General features: G+C 47.6%; 1 protein-coding gene across 1 annotated transcript in view; it reads right to left on the bottom strand.

The window, feature by feature from the left end:
- Positions 1–18225, bottom strand: part of LOC149337329 (uncharacterized) — a 73074-nt gene that overhangs the window by 12769 nt on the left and 42080 nt on the right. Inside the window, exon 8 of the mRNA XM_089554391.1 lies at positions 827–1018. Within this exon, the coding sequence (XP_089410517.1) occupies positions 827–1018 (192 nt within the window). The remainder of the gene's footprint in view (positions 1–826; positions 1019–18225) is intronic.

Raw genomic sequence — 18225 nt, 5'->3', positions numbered from 1 at the left:
AATCGTGTTTACTACATGGATTGTATTGGAAAACATTTATTGCAGCGAGAGCAGGTTGCATGAGACACGTACTAGATTGCCGCTAGCCCATGGCTGGCAGCGACCTCATTGGCCCGCTCGATCTCCCGTGCTTGAGTCTAGGGGTCCGAGGTGACCAGCGCGGCCTCCCACCGCTCGGGAGAACGGAGCTGTATCAACTCCGCCGGAGGCGGATCATTTGGCAGTTCGACAGAATGTGGTCGCATGTGGCCCTTTCCCAACATTTATGGCAGTTTGGGTCGTATTGGCCAGGTTACATTAGGGCAAGCATCGCCGGATTCAAAAGAGAGCGTGTTTGCAGTCGGCGCCAGGTAACTTCCTGCGCTTTTTTTAACGATTTGTGGGGAGGGGGATACGCGCCTCTCCAGCCTAAAGTGATGGGTGATGTCATGAAATGAGATCAACCCGTCCATCGTGAAATTCGGGTCGGAGGGCGCGCTCACTGACCGGTCGACGAAACCTCGGGCTTGCGCGTGAGCCGCCTCGTTCCCCGGAATAGACGAGTGGGCCGGGACCCAGATCAATTCAACTTCTCTAATCAGAAGGGGGGTGTTTTGAAGGATGCGGAGTGAGGTAGATGTGATACGGCCCCTCGAGAAATTGCGATTGGCTGTTTTGGAGTCGCTGAATATACGTGTGTTCGCAATAGCTAAGGCTATTGCCGCTTCCTCCGCAGTCTCGGAGGAGCTAGTTTCTATCGACGCGGCCGCCAACGGGCGCCGTACCCGTTCAGCGAGATCAGTGCAAACGCTCTTTCTCGGGGTTTGTCGGTATTCCGGAAACTCACTTCGTATCCGTCGCTGCTTCCTCCTCCGGTCGCTGCCACGATGCACTCCGATGTGGCGACGAAGGGAGGCACTGTGCACACCGCATCGTAGCTCAGCTTCATCTTGCCCTGCACTGGGTCGTAGAAGCGACTCAGAGGCATAGCTGGCGCCCCAAGTTTCTTCTGCTTGGTGAGGAACAGGTCCGCGCCAAGCTGCGGTGACGACAGGATAGAATGTATCAGACAAGTTGTTGCTGTAAAATACCGCTAAGATGTAACTAAGAAAAGAAGATTTCCGATCTCGGCAATAGTCCTCTAATTCTGAGCACTTAATTGAATCAAATCCAGATGTTCTTTCAGAAGTGTGTTAATACACCGCCATCTTGCCAATGTATATATTCATCCGCAGGATAGAGAAATCTTATACACAGCACCCGCCGAGCATGACAAAAATCTTTGTTGCTCTAAGTAAGCGCTCGTCCTGTGTCCCCACTTACTTCGTCCCCGTCATTTGCGCTGGTACCACGAAGAATAATTATAATGTGGCAGTATCCATCTGGATGCTTTTATAGGCAAAGTCATTACCGCTGAAGCCCTGGGATTCATAACGTCAGCGAGCCGGCGGCATACTTTATTTATTTGAAATACTCAAAGACCCAGCAGGACGTTACATTAAGGGGGTGGGGGAGGACCAAATGAAAGCAAAATAGGATGACAACAACGAACCGGATGGGAGGTCCTGTTATTGGGATATGCCAGAGTATTAAGCGATTTGACAATTAAGCTATCATAAATATAAGACAACTATAGCAAACCGACAATATTCCAAATAAATATTAGAACGTTTATAAAGAACAGAGAAGCAGTGATGTCAAGGGAATAGTTTTAAGAAGATGTACAGTCTGCCAAAAGTAACCGGGCACAGGTGGTTTGTTCCTTAGCCGCGTAGCGAAGCACTTATGGCAGCTCTTGAGCTCTGATTTTGTCTAAAGTAAGGTTAATCTTCGTCCTCACGTTCCAACAACCTTTGGTCTTTGGGGATTCCGTAAAGGCTGCGTAATGCGGTTGAGAAGCAAAAACTTGTTGCTCGGTTACTTTTGGCATAGGGTGTACCTAGTGCATGATAGCCTAGGAGAACGAACACTATACGCTTAAATAGAGCGGAGCATGACCTTAAAGAACTGAGAAAGACAACTCAAAAAATAAATAACAAAAAGAAAAAATGCTGCAGAATCACCGGGTTAAAGACAGAGTGATTGCACCAAAACGAGAAATAGAAGATCTGTACAGTACAACGAAGACCCGCACAGTCTGATAACAAAGCGCCTAAAAAAACTGGCAATGTTGCTTGTAATGATGTCGGTCAAAACGGCGATATTAGACGGTTGCGTATTCCATTCATTTATTCATAAAATTAGCAGTGAATTTTCGTCACTTTTTGTGCATGAAAAAATTGAGAAGATTGTGTTTCCTTGATCGACACGAGATAGTTTTATTTTGACTATGGGGGTGTAACGACCCAAAGCGACACACACTTCATCTTGATCTGTGATAGAACGCACATAATGCTTTTCCTCCGACCATTTAATGATGTTCTTATATTGCGTGCCTCTGACCTCTCTTTTAAAGGCCTTAAATTCTCCGTGCTGGTTTTCTGGATACTCCGCAATAAATTTTAATGTCCTGCTTTTCTGTTGTGATTGCACGCTTTTTCTGCAAATTCAACTCATAAAATCTTATCTTCTGCTTCCAGCTCTTAAAACCATGCCCTGCACAGGTGTCCCAGTGGTGCCTGATTTGCGCTTTTGCCGTCGGCACTTAGTTTTAACCTGCCGACAGGTTTCCGATTATGTTCCTAGTCCGAACCAAACGTCGTCTCTCATGCATATAAATACAGCCCAGAGAGTAAACCTTGTCACCATAATTCCTTTTTAAATGCCTCTCAATACTTGATGCCTGTGGTACGCTCATAATGCTCCTTGTTTCATTATCGTGGTATCTCTTGCCCCTTTCTCCCTAATACCTGTTCATAATTTTCCATCTATATTTGTCCTTCATACACCCATGCCCTTAAATTTTGCAAGCTTGGTTATCTGATGTCCCTGTATTGTCAGTATTTTATCAGTATTAGTGTTATCCTTGAATACCATTCAACCCGAGATAATTATGATAACTGTAACGCTTAAGAGAGCCTGCATTGACCCCACAAGTATTCAATAGTGTAAATCTTACTGGCTAGCCGCATACACACTCGTGGTTACCACACATTAACGCCAGGAGCCGCTAGGCTTCGACCTTTCGACAGAACTAGAACTAGAAATTACAACCTACATTACTTTCTTGTACCCTTTATGCTATAATTATCGTATAAATCATAGACAGCAGCGGCGATGACGGACAAACCTGCTCTAATTCTTTGCGCATGTCAGCTGTTGTACACTTCATATCCCTTCCCATGCAATTTCAACTTTCTTATCTCTGCATTTTTCCTTTAACAACTGTATTATCTACATCTTATTATGTATTACATAATGTTCCCCTGCAAAAAGTACTTGAATATAAGTATCTCGGCATTTATTTCATATCTAACCTAACGTCCCAGGCAGCACAACACCATTGGTCGAACGTCGTGCAATTCTTGACAAAATTGGCCCGACATCGGTCCTACATTTGGGCCGAGCGCTACCACTTTGACATATTGGTCCTGCTTTCATGACAGTTTAGGGCCGACGTTTGGCCGAGAGAGCTATCAACGCAGGCCCGGCGTTCGTTCTGCAGCAAGGACCAGTAAAGGTCTCATACTGGCATCTAACTTTCAAACCTTGGTATCCAGCTTTCCAATAATGGTATCCAGCTTTCGAGCACTGGTCTACTGCTTTCGAAAATTGGCACATGCAATATAACCCACTCGCCGATGACGGCTACTGTGGATGTACCATTTTACCAGCAAATATTCATAAATGATGGTGCCAAATTATTCCTTTAAAAAGATCCGTTTATTGCATCGAGTTACAAGGATCACGCTTATAGCGCACGCAGGATGCCTTGTGCTGCCATCAGCCACCCTGGGGAGTAAACGAAAAGAGGGCCCAAACCAGTTAGCACATGACAGCGGGCCAATATTAAAATACCGTTGGCAAAGCATGGCCCGAAGTAGGCCCCGAGCTCCCAATGAGTACCTGATATTGGCTGCACCACTCACTGCCGCATCCAATGATGACCCTGGTTGTCCATCGGTTTCCCTTTACTGGCTGTGACATCACAAAATCATGGCTATCATGACCTAGGTTAGCCAGGATTTTCCCACTCTTGTGTGCGACAGGAATCAGAAGCGCTTGATTAATTTGCCACTGCAGACCAGTCGGTAAGAATATGTGTAATACTTCAGTGCTGTTTCTTTTCGCCTTCTACAATTGTGGGCGCAATAACAAATCAGCAATTTTTGGTTTCAGCTTCTGCCCAAGTCGGCTCTTATTGAAAAAAGGACATTACTGTGGACTATCAGACGAGTGGTTTTGTTTGGTTTTCAAATGTTGTGAAACCAACATTTTTGATCAGTTTTCTTTTCGAATAGGGTTTAAAATACAGCTTGCGATTTTTTGCGGAACACGCTGAACGCAAGAACCTCAAGGAACATTTTTTTTTAATCTTAACAGTTTATCTTAGTCGCTTCGCATGCATAGTATATGGGATTTGAAAATTCGACTTGAAAACCACTCAAGAACGCTTGTCTGATAGTCCAGAGTAATGCCCTTTCTTCATTGAGAGACAACTTGAGAACCTTTAACCAGAAATTGCGGATATTCTATTGCGCCTGCAAGTGTGGAACCCAAAAAGTAACAGTACGGAAGTATTGCACATATTCTTACTGACTGGTCTGCAGTGGAAAATTAATTCAGCGGTTCTGATTCCTGTCGTGCATAAGCGGTAAATGAGAAACGTATTCCCGAATGCATGCGATCTCATGTCACATGAATTCAGAGCGACTGTGAGACAAAGTAGTGAAAGTTTTGTGAATTCATCTCGCCAAAGAAAAGAAAAGAAGCTCTTAGCATTCGGGCACATTTGCACTGCGCACGACGTCAAGGTAGACATTTCGCAATGAGAGTAGGTACACAGAAGTCGTCCTCGTGGGTTTTGGCTGGTTCTCTTTTTCTCCCGGAAAAATAAAGCCGCATGTAGTCAAAGCAACATTTACCCCCAAAACCACATTAACTTTCGCGTCGGTGCTCTCCCAACCATTGAGATATGGCTTTTCGCTTGCACAGACTATGAACGGTGCCAGCTAGCTTTTTAGTCGCGCTGGTTGTGTGTTTGGGCGCCGCCGTGCCAGCCAAGGCAACACCCGCTGAGTCAAGGATGTGTCATGGTGATGCATCGCTCTGTTCCGAGACGAGTGGCAAGGGAGAAAATGGTGGGAGAGAGGGGGTTGGCTGGATGGGGGAGAGTCATTATCCTTTAAACAGGCTTTGTGGTGGGTAGAAAACGCCTCCAGCTGAAAGGTGGACAAAGGGAGACCGGGGGAGGATGCAAGAACGGTGGAGCGCTTTGCTGCGCGCGAGGGAAAAAAAGCTTCGAGAAAGTGACTCAAATCAAAAATAAACAAAAGCGCTTCGCGGGGTGGGGGTCAGCGCGATACCTGGAAAAGAGCTCGGCCGGGAGAATTGATGGGGAGATATCGGACTTGAAATTTCGAGAGAGGGAACGGTGACAAAACATGTGAAAAGGGTTTAGAACTTTCGGAGAATGATACCCCTGTCACACGGGCGTTTCGAAGGCCCTTGAACCGATAGTCTATCGACTCAAAGCGGATCGAGCACTGCTACACGGGCAGTTTGAATGGCCATCGAGCCAATAGTCTATAGAGTCGACGGAGCTACGCGGAACTCTATCGAGATTTGTAGGGCCCGGCTTCAAAGCCGGACCCCTCGCTTCGCATTGAATTCTCGTTGTTGCTGCCTTTTTCAGCCTGTTCACTGGTCATAAATGAGGCACCGGTCTTTCGCTTCGTCTCGCCTTGCCTATAAGAAAACGTATAAGTGATAAATTTGCTTTATTGTTTACTTAGAATGACGATTCTACCGCTGCTAGGCTTAAGTGGAGAGTCGGTTTGTTGACAGTAATCGCTCCCGTCATTACAACCAGACGGCGCCATTATAGGCTGAGTTTATTTTTGCGTGTGTGCTAGCATACCCTGAATTAAAAGAGGGAATGCGCCTGCGTTCAGCGTACGTAAGCATGCATACGCTTGTGGTACGTAAACAGCCTAAATTTATTCTCTTTTCTCCCAGTATCTGTGTACGTCACGAGCGGGGACGTGGTGTGCAAAAGCGAGAAACAGCAGCGGCGCGGCGGTTCCACCTCTTCCGGGCGTCAACGATGAGAACAGGTCCTGGTTTTTGCGGCAAGCGAATCCGCTTCGCTCGCCTTATTTTTGGACAAGTGTGAACACGCCTTACGAGGGGCGTTCAAAAAAGATTTCCCCTGACTCACTTCCATTTATTGCAGGACACTGAAATTGCGCATGTGTAATGACTTAAAGGGGTGGAGACACCAAATTTGTGGTTCGCGCGTTCTAAGTTTCAAACGTTTCTTATGGCTCCAGGAAGCATGATACACACTCAAATATTCGTATATTCACAGTGAATAATTTATTATAGCATTTTTAGGTGAACGATTTTTGGTTTCGGTTTCGGAACGCCGAGTTGTACAGTGACGTCACAGAGGGGGAAGATCAACTGCTTCGCTTGGTCACGTGAGCCCACAAAAGTTGTGACGCACCTACTGCTGCTTCGTCTGCTTTCTCGCACACGTGCTGACCAGCGCATGAAAACAAACTGCATGTCTAGTCCCAGCAGCTCGGATTCTGACAGATCTGATTCCAATGAGTGAGGACATCGACTTTTTTTTTTTGTTCGCACGCTAAATCGCCTTCGCGGGTTCGCGTGAGGATGCGAAACACTTTGCAAAATACCAGTAAGCATCGCTGCGCCGCTCTACCCAAGTTGCGCCCAAAACCGGTGTCACCCTTCGCTGCCGTGCAGCAGTACCTGAGCGCTGCTTGGGATGGTGTACAAATATCACAAGAAAAGACAAGATCGCCTTGTTATCAGAACTGCCAGCTATACTCGAGCAGCGACAAAGCATGTCTGCTTCTGTTGGGAGCTTTCGGCAACGGCAACGCTCGCGGGCGCTCCGGGCGACGAGCTCTGCTGCTGCCTGTCTGCCGTGGTCGTCGCTATGCCTGTAGCCTGTTTAGCAAGCGGCCGGCGCTTCGGAAGTCGCCCGCGCTATAATAAAAGGCCTACTTTTCACAAATAGCTGTAGTGTTAACAGAATCATCTCACAATAAAATAATAGTATGGTCAATCTCCTCGACGCCTTCGGCAGCGGAGCTAGCGGGCGCCAGGCGAGCCGGACCCCAACGTCGCGCCAGCGGCAGCTGCTAGGCGCGGTTGTGAGAAATTTGCTCATATCACAGTTGTTACCTCTACTAGCAGCTCAGTATTGGTCAGCGATCCTGAAAAATGACACTGTTTTTCACATTTCTTGTCCCATGGTTTATTATTTACGTCAAGAACACTCTTTAGCTCGCTTTTATGACGTCGGCAGGCGGTATCCAGGCTGACCTACTGGGCGGCAGACTCGGCGTACTTCAAGTCCGCACAAGAAAATACAAAACAGCCATGCTACCAGAAAGGATGCTTTTTAGATTCGAGATACGACAGCTTGACTGTGCTAAAAGTGGATCTTTCGGCAGCGACACTGCCTGCGGCAACGCCGGCCGACGACCTGCGCGCTGGTCCCAGACTGCCCTAGTCGTCGCTAGGCCTAGCTGCTTTCGCATCGACTCCGCAGCTGAGGGCGCTTCGGGACTGCCCAGCGCTCAGAAACGTGCTCCGCTCGGCACCCCTTTACTGTGAACTCGTCCCATAATAAAAGATATGTTCAATTTCCACGACGCCTTCAGCAACAGATCTAGCAGACGGCAGGCGAACCGCACCAGGTAGCAGCAGCACAAAACCGGCTATGGGATGAAATTTGCTTGCATCGCAGTCATCACTTCTACCAGGAACTCGGTATTTGCCAACGATCGTCAGAAACGATGCATTTTTTATATTCATATATCCCAGGGTTTGCTATGAACGTTAACAAACAATACTATCGCATTCTTCAGATGCCGGCGTTCGGCACGAAGACTGGCGCAGACCGCCCGGCTCCAAGGAGTGCGCCCTATGTCATCATGACGCTGCCGCTCTCCGCGCTCGCATTGGCTGCCGCTTCCCGTCGTTGTTGTTGCCGCGAGCGGCCCGCCGTTAACATCTAGCAGGCCGGACGCAGGCAACGAGCTGCAATCGGACGTTGCGACGCTGTTCGCAACGGCGCTCCGCAAACCGAGCGAGTGGCGGTTAGCAGAAAACGCGGCTCGCTGGTGCGTCGACTGCGCTCACGCGGCTGTGCCCCGCTCATCGTACGTCACTGTATTTTGGTATGACGTCACTAAAACTGATTTTTCTACACCCCTTGTGACGTCAGGGTTGATGGCGCTAGCGATGGGTCTAGATCGTGAGAGTGAGCATTTAGGTAATCTTTGGAACCGAATTAAAATATTTTTAAACGTTTGTTGCGTCCAACACCTGGCTGTGATTGCCCTTGCATACATAGGAATCCCATAGCAGGCTTTTTATAGCTTCAAAATTTGGTGTCTTCACCCTGTTAAAGGCCTACTTGACCGAAATTTTTCAAACCGTAAAAAGGTTGTTTTTTCATAGTACACCCCCCCTATTATGCTACCCAAAAAATATTACGTTCTAGTTTCAAGCAGTTATGGTGCCAAAGGCACGCAAAAATCGGAGTTTTCAATACCGAAACTGGAAAAACGGGCGCCATTGCCGCCCGCCGGAAGTGACGCATGTTTGAGTTTGGAGTCCGGACAGGTTCGGAGCGTCTGCTCGTTGCGGCTCGAGCAAAGCGCTGGTACCGGTAGCGCGTGCAGCACTTTGTGCGATAAATACTGGTTATATGTGAAAACACACATCTTAAACGGATAAAACGCCATAGAAAAAGTTTTAAACGTGTTTTATTTGCTGTAGTAGACTAGGAAACTCCTGGCTCAACCTCAATGAAGATGATCGCGCCGCAATGCTAGTGAGCGTTTTTTCCTGGCAGTATTCGATTATAGCTTGTGCAAAGTTCGGACATAGTGGAGGAAGGAAGCATATTCAAATGGAGGCCAAGTAGAAGTGCTTGTATTATCAAGTCGGCTTTTTTGAGCTGGATCGCGCGTGCCAACAGCACATGTGCGCTCTGCTCGGCGTGCAATATGGTTGTTGTCTTAATAAAAAAAATGACCTGCCTTCTCCTTTTCTTTCTCATTTTTCTCCCCCGTCGAAAGGTATTCCTGCCTGTACATAGAAATTTGGAACAGGTGCTGTGAACGCTAGGTACATGAATAAAAACAGCTGGACGTCTAAAAAGGGAGCTCAAGAAAATTAAGCGCTGCGTTAAGCGAAAGAATGCGCCAGAAGCAAAATTTATGCTGCAAAATAAATATATATTTTTTTCTTCGAGGACCGTGGTATTAATGCGGTGCCGATGGTGGGCTGGTTCATCTTTGCGCGCCTCGGTCGGGCAAGCCACTGCGCGTTGCGAAATACATGCCGATTCAAATGAACAAAAACTTATGCTCTGCGTTCATTACTGTATTTACCTAGAACCACTTAATTAAAGCCCGTGTACTGCAGCGGCGGAAAAGTTTTTCTAATCTTTTCAAACCACACAGCTGGGCAGAACGACGTGGTTGACCGTAGGCAGTGTGTCTGTATTGACTGAGTAATAACGCAGAACATATAATCAAAAACGTGTTGTCTTCGTTTGAAAATATTATCATTCAAATAACATGCGTTCAGTTCTATGAGGTCTTGGAGACGCGCCTTGAATGGTAACGCTGAAGCTTCCTGTAATCGACCTCAAGTATGAATGGCGTGAGGCAGTAAGAAATTCGACGTTTTCAGTAACGCTCATGTGGCCTTCCAGGATTCTCAGCCCGGCCTGCGAATCTTCGAGGCAGCAGATACACTCGGCGCACGACGGCATTATTGCGCATCGCAGAGTTGTACCTGCAATAAACGCGTGCATATGTGGATTCCTTTTCAGACGAAGCAGACCTCTTCTTAGACTTCTGCCTGGTGTAAACAACGTGCTGTCAAAAGGGCGTTGCTCGATGAGCAAAGCTTAGCTTTAGCTTCTGAACCGGATAAGCTAGCTTGTGCGTGCGGTCCCCCGTCCTTTTTATTCTCCCGATTAGAAACGCCTCGAAGCGTTCTCCGAATTATAACCCTCTCGGTTCGTGGCATGCTTTGCCGATCGGGCCAGAAACGCGTACGTGCTCCGTTGCATGATGTAGACTGGGGCAGGTCTATTGACAAAGCCCAACCCACAAAAGGGGTTAGCGCGAGGCAGGAGCGTCAGTCATCCACCATTATCTTTCTTGAAGAAGAGAGGGGAATTCACGTTAAAGCCTGAGCTCCAGACAGCTGACACCAGCTTTCGAGATCGGGGGTGAAGGGCAGTGGCCGAGAGGTATACATGGTGCTTTCTGCATTCCTCGTATTCCTTTCCGCGGCCACGCACTTCGTCGACATGATGCCAGCAGTTAATATTTCTCGGAGACCATCGAGCGTCGCGGTGAAAACAGCCAGAAACGCGCCAGAAGGAGCTTACAAAGAGTGCGCACTCACTTCTGAACACCTGAAACTGGCGAGCCGGCGATGCCGGTGTCTCAGTTGTGCGTCATTTCCGGCCAGGTTTGTTAGTTGTCCAGCACCCCGCTAGGGGACTGCGTCGTCTGCTACAGAGGTTTTTGAACGCTTCTAATTAAAATTCTAGACGCTTCACAGCCCTAATATTCAATATAAATATTGTTCATAACATGCGCACTATATCCAGCACAAAATTAGCCGAAGTAAACTTTCGGTAAAGTAGGCCTTTAAGTTACTATAGGTCAGGTGCCAATGTGAAACTCTGAACTAGTCTTTCTTTTAGAGGTGCTGAAGTGGTGTGAGGTGTGATAATGGATGCATTGGAATACAGAACAAACATGAAGTTCCTGTACTTGAAATGCCGCATTCCAAGGGAGACGTTCAATGAGATAAAAGAGGTTGATTGGGAGGATTCTCCATTATTTGATGTAGTGAAGAACTGATATCGTCACTTCAAATGTGGTTGGACTTCGCTGGAAACGACTCCGATTGCAGGGCGACCCCACTCCGCTATCGATGAACACAGCATCCAGCAAGTGGAGGCCGCAATTTTGGAAAACCGCCACGTAACCGTTCGAGACCTAGCCCAAAATGTCAAGATTAGTGTGGGGTTCGTGGAAAAAATAGTTCAGGACTCTCTTCATATGCGTAAGGTATCCGTTCATTGGGTTCCCCGGCTGCTCACAACTTTCCAAAAGCAGGAACGAGTCGAATGCTCTCAGGCTCTTTTGACCACGTGCCGTGGAAGCCAGGAGGACTTTTTCAACAAACTGATTGCCCAGCATTAAAGCTGGGTCCATCACTCTGATCCGGAGACTAAAGTCCAGTCGATGCAATGGAAGCACTTGGACTCACCGCTTCCAAAGAAGGCAGGCGCCCAGCCCTCGGCGGGCAAGGTCATGCTCACAGTCTTTTGAGACCAGCACGGAGTAGTCTTGATGGACTTCCTAGAAAAGGGTGCCACGATTACTGGCGCATAGTATGCTTCACTGCTGCGGAAATTGCGTAAGGCCATCACAAGCAAGAGACGTGGCATGCTCACCAAAGGTGTCCGGCTTCTGGAAGACAATTTCCCAGTTCACAACTTACATGCTGCCCAGATGGAAGCACGCTACTGCGGCTTTGAAATTCTACCGCATCCCCCTCATTCACCCGACCTCGCACCATCGGACTTCCACCCCTTTCCAACAATGAAATAATATTTGAAGGACAAGCATTTTCCAGATGATGAGACTCTGATTTCTGAAGTCACAACATGTACCTTTGGAGCAACCTGTCGACTTCTACATGCGAGGTTTTTGCAGTTACATAAAAAAATGGGAGAAGTGTGTGTCCCCCGGTGGCACCTATGTAGAGAAGGACTAATAAATCTGCAAAGTTTCATTGCTCTCCGTCCACAGGAAGTGGGTCAGGGGAAATTTTTAATGAACGCCCCTCGTATTACTAAAAAAAAAGTGCATTTCAATATTTGGTTAGGTTTTATAAAAATATTTTTGTTCTTTGCGCAGAACCGAACGTAGCGATTGTGGCGACAGACGAGCTTGGCGTAAGACACGAGAACCATTTCAATGGCTATTGAGATTTGCGGTGTAGCAGCACCACAACTCATTCGAGTTCGATGGCGATCGAAAACCCCGAAGGCCCTCGATTCAATGGCCATTGAAACTGGCCGTGTGACAGGGGTATGAGTCACAGGCAGTACAGAGGGCGATATCTATAAGAAACAAGTAGATTGGGAACATTGAAGCGTCAAAGTATTGTTACAAAGATGGAGCAAAAGCATCATGTTTGGCGCCCGAAAACTGTTGAGAAAAACGTGGATCTTCAAGATGGATTTCGCCAAAATGACTTCAGACACTCGCGTATTTTGCGGGGCTGTGTGCTGCGACTTCTGTTAGTTCAAGAATGCCTAAAGTGCAACCAGAAAAGTTTTCAAAAATATGAAGGAATAAAATATTATGCAAGCAGAATGCGCGCTCTTTTATACTTTTATGTACCGTACATGTGCCAAAGAAGCTAGGTTAACTTGCGTGTGACACCAGTTGTCGGTCGCTTTATTCGCTGGTCGTCGGAGAATCCTAAAATTCTTTGTTGGTGTGGAAGATTCACGCAAATAAAGCAAAAACAAATAAAAGCGTGTTGAATTATTGTTGGCAACTACTTCGATGATCTTCATCAATTAAAGTGATATTCGGGAGAAAAAAAAACTTGCGAGTAAATAAGCAAAGACGTGCGCAAGCGCTATAGAGCCACCAACGCAAATTACGCAACAGAAGAATAAAATGTACAAAAACAGCAATTTCCAACTTTACGGTTTGCAGAAAAGGAATGAAATAGCAAATTAGAGGACACGGGAAAAGCACGACCACAGGGCACGACGTAAGGAGGCGTGGGAATCTCTTGGCGTATATCTGCGTGCGTTTGTGAAGAACCGGCCTAATAATTCACGTACGCAGTGCATAATTCGCAATTACCAGGCGACTGCTTCCTTTCTGGACATTGCTAAAACTGCGCGCAAAGACGGTTTAGCGAATGAACTTGCACTAAGCTATTATGTTTGTGTCGCGATCTCCATGAAGCAGACGCCCTCTGCGCACTGGGGCAGTGAATTCCTCGCACGAATAAAAAAGTGAGTTTTTAATTTAAAAAATTTAATCACATAAAACTTATATAATTTTTCAACTAGGCGCTTTTGGGCTGGCTTCCAGATACTCGTTCGACAAGCGAGTGCAAGAACGCTTTCAAATCCCTAATGTTTCATTAAAAATAGGCGGGTCATTATGCCCAGAAATCCGTCAAAGGCAAGAGCGTGAGCTCTGTCTCTGGACTTCTCAGACAAAGTTCTCAGACAAAGAATATGTTTTGTTGACTGCCGGCTTGGCTAGGCCATATATTATTAATTACTAAATTTGCGGGACCGTTGAAAAGAAAATTTAGTGATTAGTGCAGCCGCTCCTCGTTACCTGGTATTAACGATAGAATTCTTTGCATCTGTGGTCGTTGGTCTGGATGGTGTCGCCTTCGTTCCTATGAGATAGACCGGTTACTCTGTGGCGGAATAAGGACAGTCCACTGACCACCACCTAAGTCGTCGTCACTTCTTTGTTCAACTCAAAAACAGCGATGGAACAAAAGCAAAACTCGACGGCAGCAGCTATAGAGCGAGCGATGTGTTTTGAATGCTTCCGAATGCGTTTGGAAATTGTTGTTAAGCGTCGCACAACTCGCTTTGGTCCGTATGCCATTAGAAGCGTCGAATACGATTCGACTCAAATGCCACTTAAAAGTCCGTGTAGCACGGGTGTTACGACAGAATGGCAGTAGTAGTAGTCGAGCAATAGCACTGCGCTACTACTCTAATACTGCTCATATGCTATTATGTGCTCCAGGAACATGTGTTTTGATCTCAAGGATCAACGTAAAACATCTACCTTGGCAACGTATACATGCCAATTACAATTAAACTGAGATGAGAAAGATTATACAGGTCTCACATTTTTTATCGGGAGCTCGAGTGACATTTTAGGAATTCGAAAAGTTATAGTAACTGTGGCTCTCTGTTGTGGCAATATTGAACGTTGCCATGTCGTTTTAGCACATGGCACAAGGTTGACCGACATTTGCCATTATACTTTTAATACTCGATGAGCGATGGCAACGCTAGGCCAATGTAGACAGCTTGTGGTTGTGGTTGATGTCGTTTTCGGCGTAGTGTGACCGCCGACGCCGTCTCGCGCAATTGTACGCGCTGAGAACGAGCAAACTAAAAAAAAGCGAAATTGGATGGCAACTGTGCTAGTGCAGTACAACGAGTGAATGTTGAAGATTTCAATGCGCTGGAAATTGTCGCGAAGAAGAGCGGCGTTTGTCGCGTCCAAATGACATTTCAGCTCTAGATTGTCATTCGACCTCGATGCCATTTAAGCGTACCCCTATAGAACTGGTATAACTTAGCTTGCCTATTTTTCTGCGTAGTCAGCGATCTAGCCCCGTGCGGTTGCTCGCAAAAGGTCCTTAACTTAAATCTTGCAACCTTCGAATTCTATTTTAATAAACTTTTTCATTTTGAAACAAATGTGCGCTTTGCCTCTAAATAACACACACCTCACGTTCTTGCAATAGCAAAACAGAAACTCCCACGTGACGGTGTCCGTAGATTCAAGTCGGCGGCGACATGGAGCTCCTGTCTTGTACCTACTGCGCTCTCTCTCATGTTGTGGTACTTTTTGCGCCCTCAATAACATGCGAACTTAAGTTCTTAAATGTCAAGCGTTACTTAAATAGAATGTTTGATGAAATAAAAGCGATAGGAGGAGTTGCGAAATAAACGAAAGCTACCGGAATAGTGGTTCCCCCCCCCCAAGTCTGATGCTATTTTTATCAAATAATGTGCACGCACTACCTTCCACGATGTTACATTCTTTTTCCCGTATCTTCTTCCTCATCAGCCTGAAGAGCCATAATCAGGCAGCTCTCGAGGAGCTAAAACTCAGGTTTTTGGGCGTACACATACGGGCGGACGTTCTTGCTCTTGTACAACATTGCATAATTACAACAAATCATATTTGGGTTTAGAGGGTAAACTGTCCGTAGGAAAAATGAAGGTTAGGGGAACCGTAGAAACTTAAGAAAATGTTTATTTTGCAGCACGAATGAACTCAGCGCCATTTTGGTTGCAATGTCTAATCTACAGAGCAATCGGCAGTTTTGGATTTCGCGTTTGTAGAATGTCTCACACGCTTATGAATAGAGTTTTGGATGCCTCTAAGATGGGCAGCAAGAGTGCTAGACGTCTGCCTGAATTTATTTGACCACCGTTGTTCCTCTGTGAAGGACTCGGTAGAGCGCTGTGACCAACACCAAGGTTTAGAAGTGATGGCAGGTCGGTAGGATGAGAGGGCGCTTTCATTCTCCTGGTATAAGTAAGTAGATCACCGACTAGAAACACCGACTAGACTGCTCGTGCCCCCCCCCCCCCCCCCCGCCACCGGATACGGGCCGGTGTAGTTTCGGCTACTAAGCGGAAAGTTGGGCAAGTTGGATAACGTTCATGATGTAAAAAATAGCGCACAGGGAACACAAGGGACGGAAAGTAAACGACGCAGACAAGCGCGTTTACTTTCCGTCCCTTGTGTTCCCTGTGCGCTATTATTTACATCATGTTCGGCTACTAGGCTTTGTTCCGGCGCAACGCCAGCGGGGCAGGTGGGACGGCCGGGACCCATCCTCTGGGGATGCAAAACCCCATGGGAGTGGCAGCGACTCCCAGGCGACTCTGAGGGCCAGTCGCGCGCGTGAGGTCCGATGCCTGAGCGGAGGCAGGCCTGGGTTTACACTCAGGTAGGACCAACGAAATCCGGCCCGGAAGGCATGTCCAAAGAACGAAAGGTTTTCAATATACATGCTATTTCCCGCCGCACGCGGGGCGTGCAAGTCTGGCTACCGACGCGTCGGTTTCTGGTTTCGGAGAAACCATGTCCGCGCGGGGGTTTATAGTAGCCAGGCTCTGAAACGGCGCCTCGGGGAAGGAGCCTTACGGCCGGCCGCAGGGCTGTAATGGCCTTTGCGGAACGCCGGGGGATGGGGGCCTAGTACGAACTCGTAAGAGTCTGCCAAAACCGTCGATGTTGTGGAGTACCGGTGGAGTAGGCCCGGGCCATCTGACCCTAAGCCATGGACGTTCTTGGTTAGTGGCCCGCGGTCGCCCGGCCTTGAACACTCCCTCCTCAGTAGAAGAAGAGCAAGCTGGGGGAGGAAATAAGTGCATGGTTGGATGGATAGAAGCACAGATGGGTCACCGCAAAGGTGTTAAGTCATGACGCTGAGGGCCGGGGGGCCGTTAGGCCGAAGACCTAAACCTCTACTGGCTGACCACATCACACATACTTCCGGTGTCTGAAAAACTGCGAAAAGCACTCGACGGCGAGTAGCCGGCTTGTTGGAAAAGCCTCCTAGTGTCATGGAGGGGCCCCAGGTAGCTGCTGACCCCGTGTTAGGTTTCCCTGTCTCCGACGGTCGGAGCCCGTCGCGTATGGTGGGTGATCGGATATCCCGTGAGTGGGGCCGCACCATTGGGCAATCTCGATGCTCTCCCTGCCCTGGCCAGGCAGGCCAGCAATGGAGTCGAGATAATCGAAGGATCTTAACAAAAACCTCGCTGTCCCCATTCCCAGCCTTTGTCCCAATCCATTTACTTACAACCATTCTTCCCATCCATTTGCCCATCCCTTCCACTACTTCCCAGGGGAGATCAGGGGAGTCTCCCCGGGCCCACTCCCCCGGCTGTGGGTCGCTATAGTAGCTTTTCCCTTTTCATTTACTTTTCCACCTACGGGTGGTGAAATGACAATTTGCCTACGGGCCTAATCTTTTATTTTAGAATTGGGTTAAGCCTCTTGTACGTATGTGGTGCAGGCAGGAGCATATTATTTTTATTTACTTTTCGGTTGCCACAACCTACTCTTTGTCTAAATAGTCTGCCGCACTTGAAAACATCGATCTACTTAACCATTCAGCTCTGACCATGATGACCCATATGTCACCTCGCGCGATAACTGTAGGTCACAGTAGTTTGCAATATTCTTACCTCATCTTAAAGTACACAACAAAGTAAGAATCTGCGGACGTTTCTTCGAAGTCTTGGGAAATGTTAGAAATTTCTGTAAAATAAAACATTACTCCTGCTGACGCCGCGGTGGCTAAGTTGTAATGGCTCTTGGCTCCTGGCTCGAAAGACGCGGGTTCGATCCCGGCCGCGGTGGTCCCAATTCGATGGAGGCGAAATGCTACACGCCCGTGTACTGTGCGATTTTAGTGCACGTTAAGGAACCCCACTTTGTCAGAATTTCTGGAGTCCTTCACTAGGCCCTCCGTCATAGCCTGAGTCGCTTTTGGACTACTACTGCGTCGCAAAGCTACCTTTCGGCCATGGTTCCATGACACGCATTGTCTCGGCCTTCTCATTTGACACCCTTGTGACTGTCTTTAGGGCAGTAGTCAAGAAACCCACACATTCACTTGACATGGCAGGAGAAGCCTTCTGTAATGAACGGGAGCCTGTTGTACAGTGGTGAGCAGCCTTGTCTAGAGCGCTCGGGCGGTGCACTTCCTTGCAAACAAATCCAGATTTTGTGGCAGCCTCTAGGGTCCAACTGCAACGCTTGCACGGAAGTAGAGCCAGATAGCCTCGTAAACAAAGCAGGCACGAAAACTTTGCCCTGCAATGAGGGGCTGCTCTCTAATTTCGGTTTTTGTTACCAAGTGCGCACTGCTCAAGCGCTCTAGACAAGGCTGCTCACCACTGTACGTATGTGGTGCAGGCAGGGGCTTATTATTTTTATTTCCTTTTAGGTCGCCCCAACCTATTCTTTGTAACGAATGGGCAGTGGCTTCCAGCGTAAAAAATTCCTCTACTGTAATGGTAGTACCGTCGCTTACCGCCAAGCCACGATGTGTTTCCAGCATGATGATTGAGTTCGACGCATGCGTGACGACAGTCTTGGTCTCGAATAGATTTTGTTGTGCAGCGGAAGCAGCCTGCATGCTTGTACCACTACTGCTTCTTCTGCAGAATAGGAAGCTTACAAATTCTGGGACTGGGGCAAATGTTGGGTAAACTTATCAAAAAGGGCCACTCTCTGGAAGTCTTTGAGAGTAGCC

The sequence above is a fragment of the Amblyomma mixtum genome, chromosome 7, assembly GCF_055824585.1.
Source record: "Amblyomma mixtum isolate Tamu chromosome 7, ASM5582458v1, whole genome shotgun sequence".
Taxonomy (NCBI): Eukaryota; Metazoa; Arthropoda; class Arachnida; order Ixodida; family Ixodidae; genus Amblyomma; species Amblyomma mixtum.
Note: the sequence above shows the minus strand (reverse complement) of the source record. Positions and strands in the feature narration are given on the sequence as shown.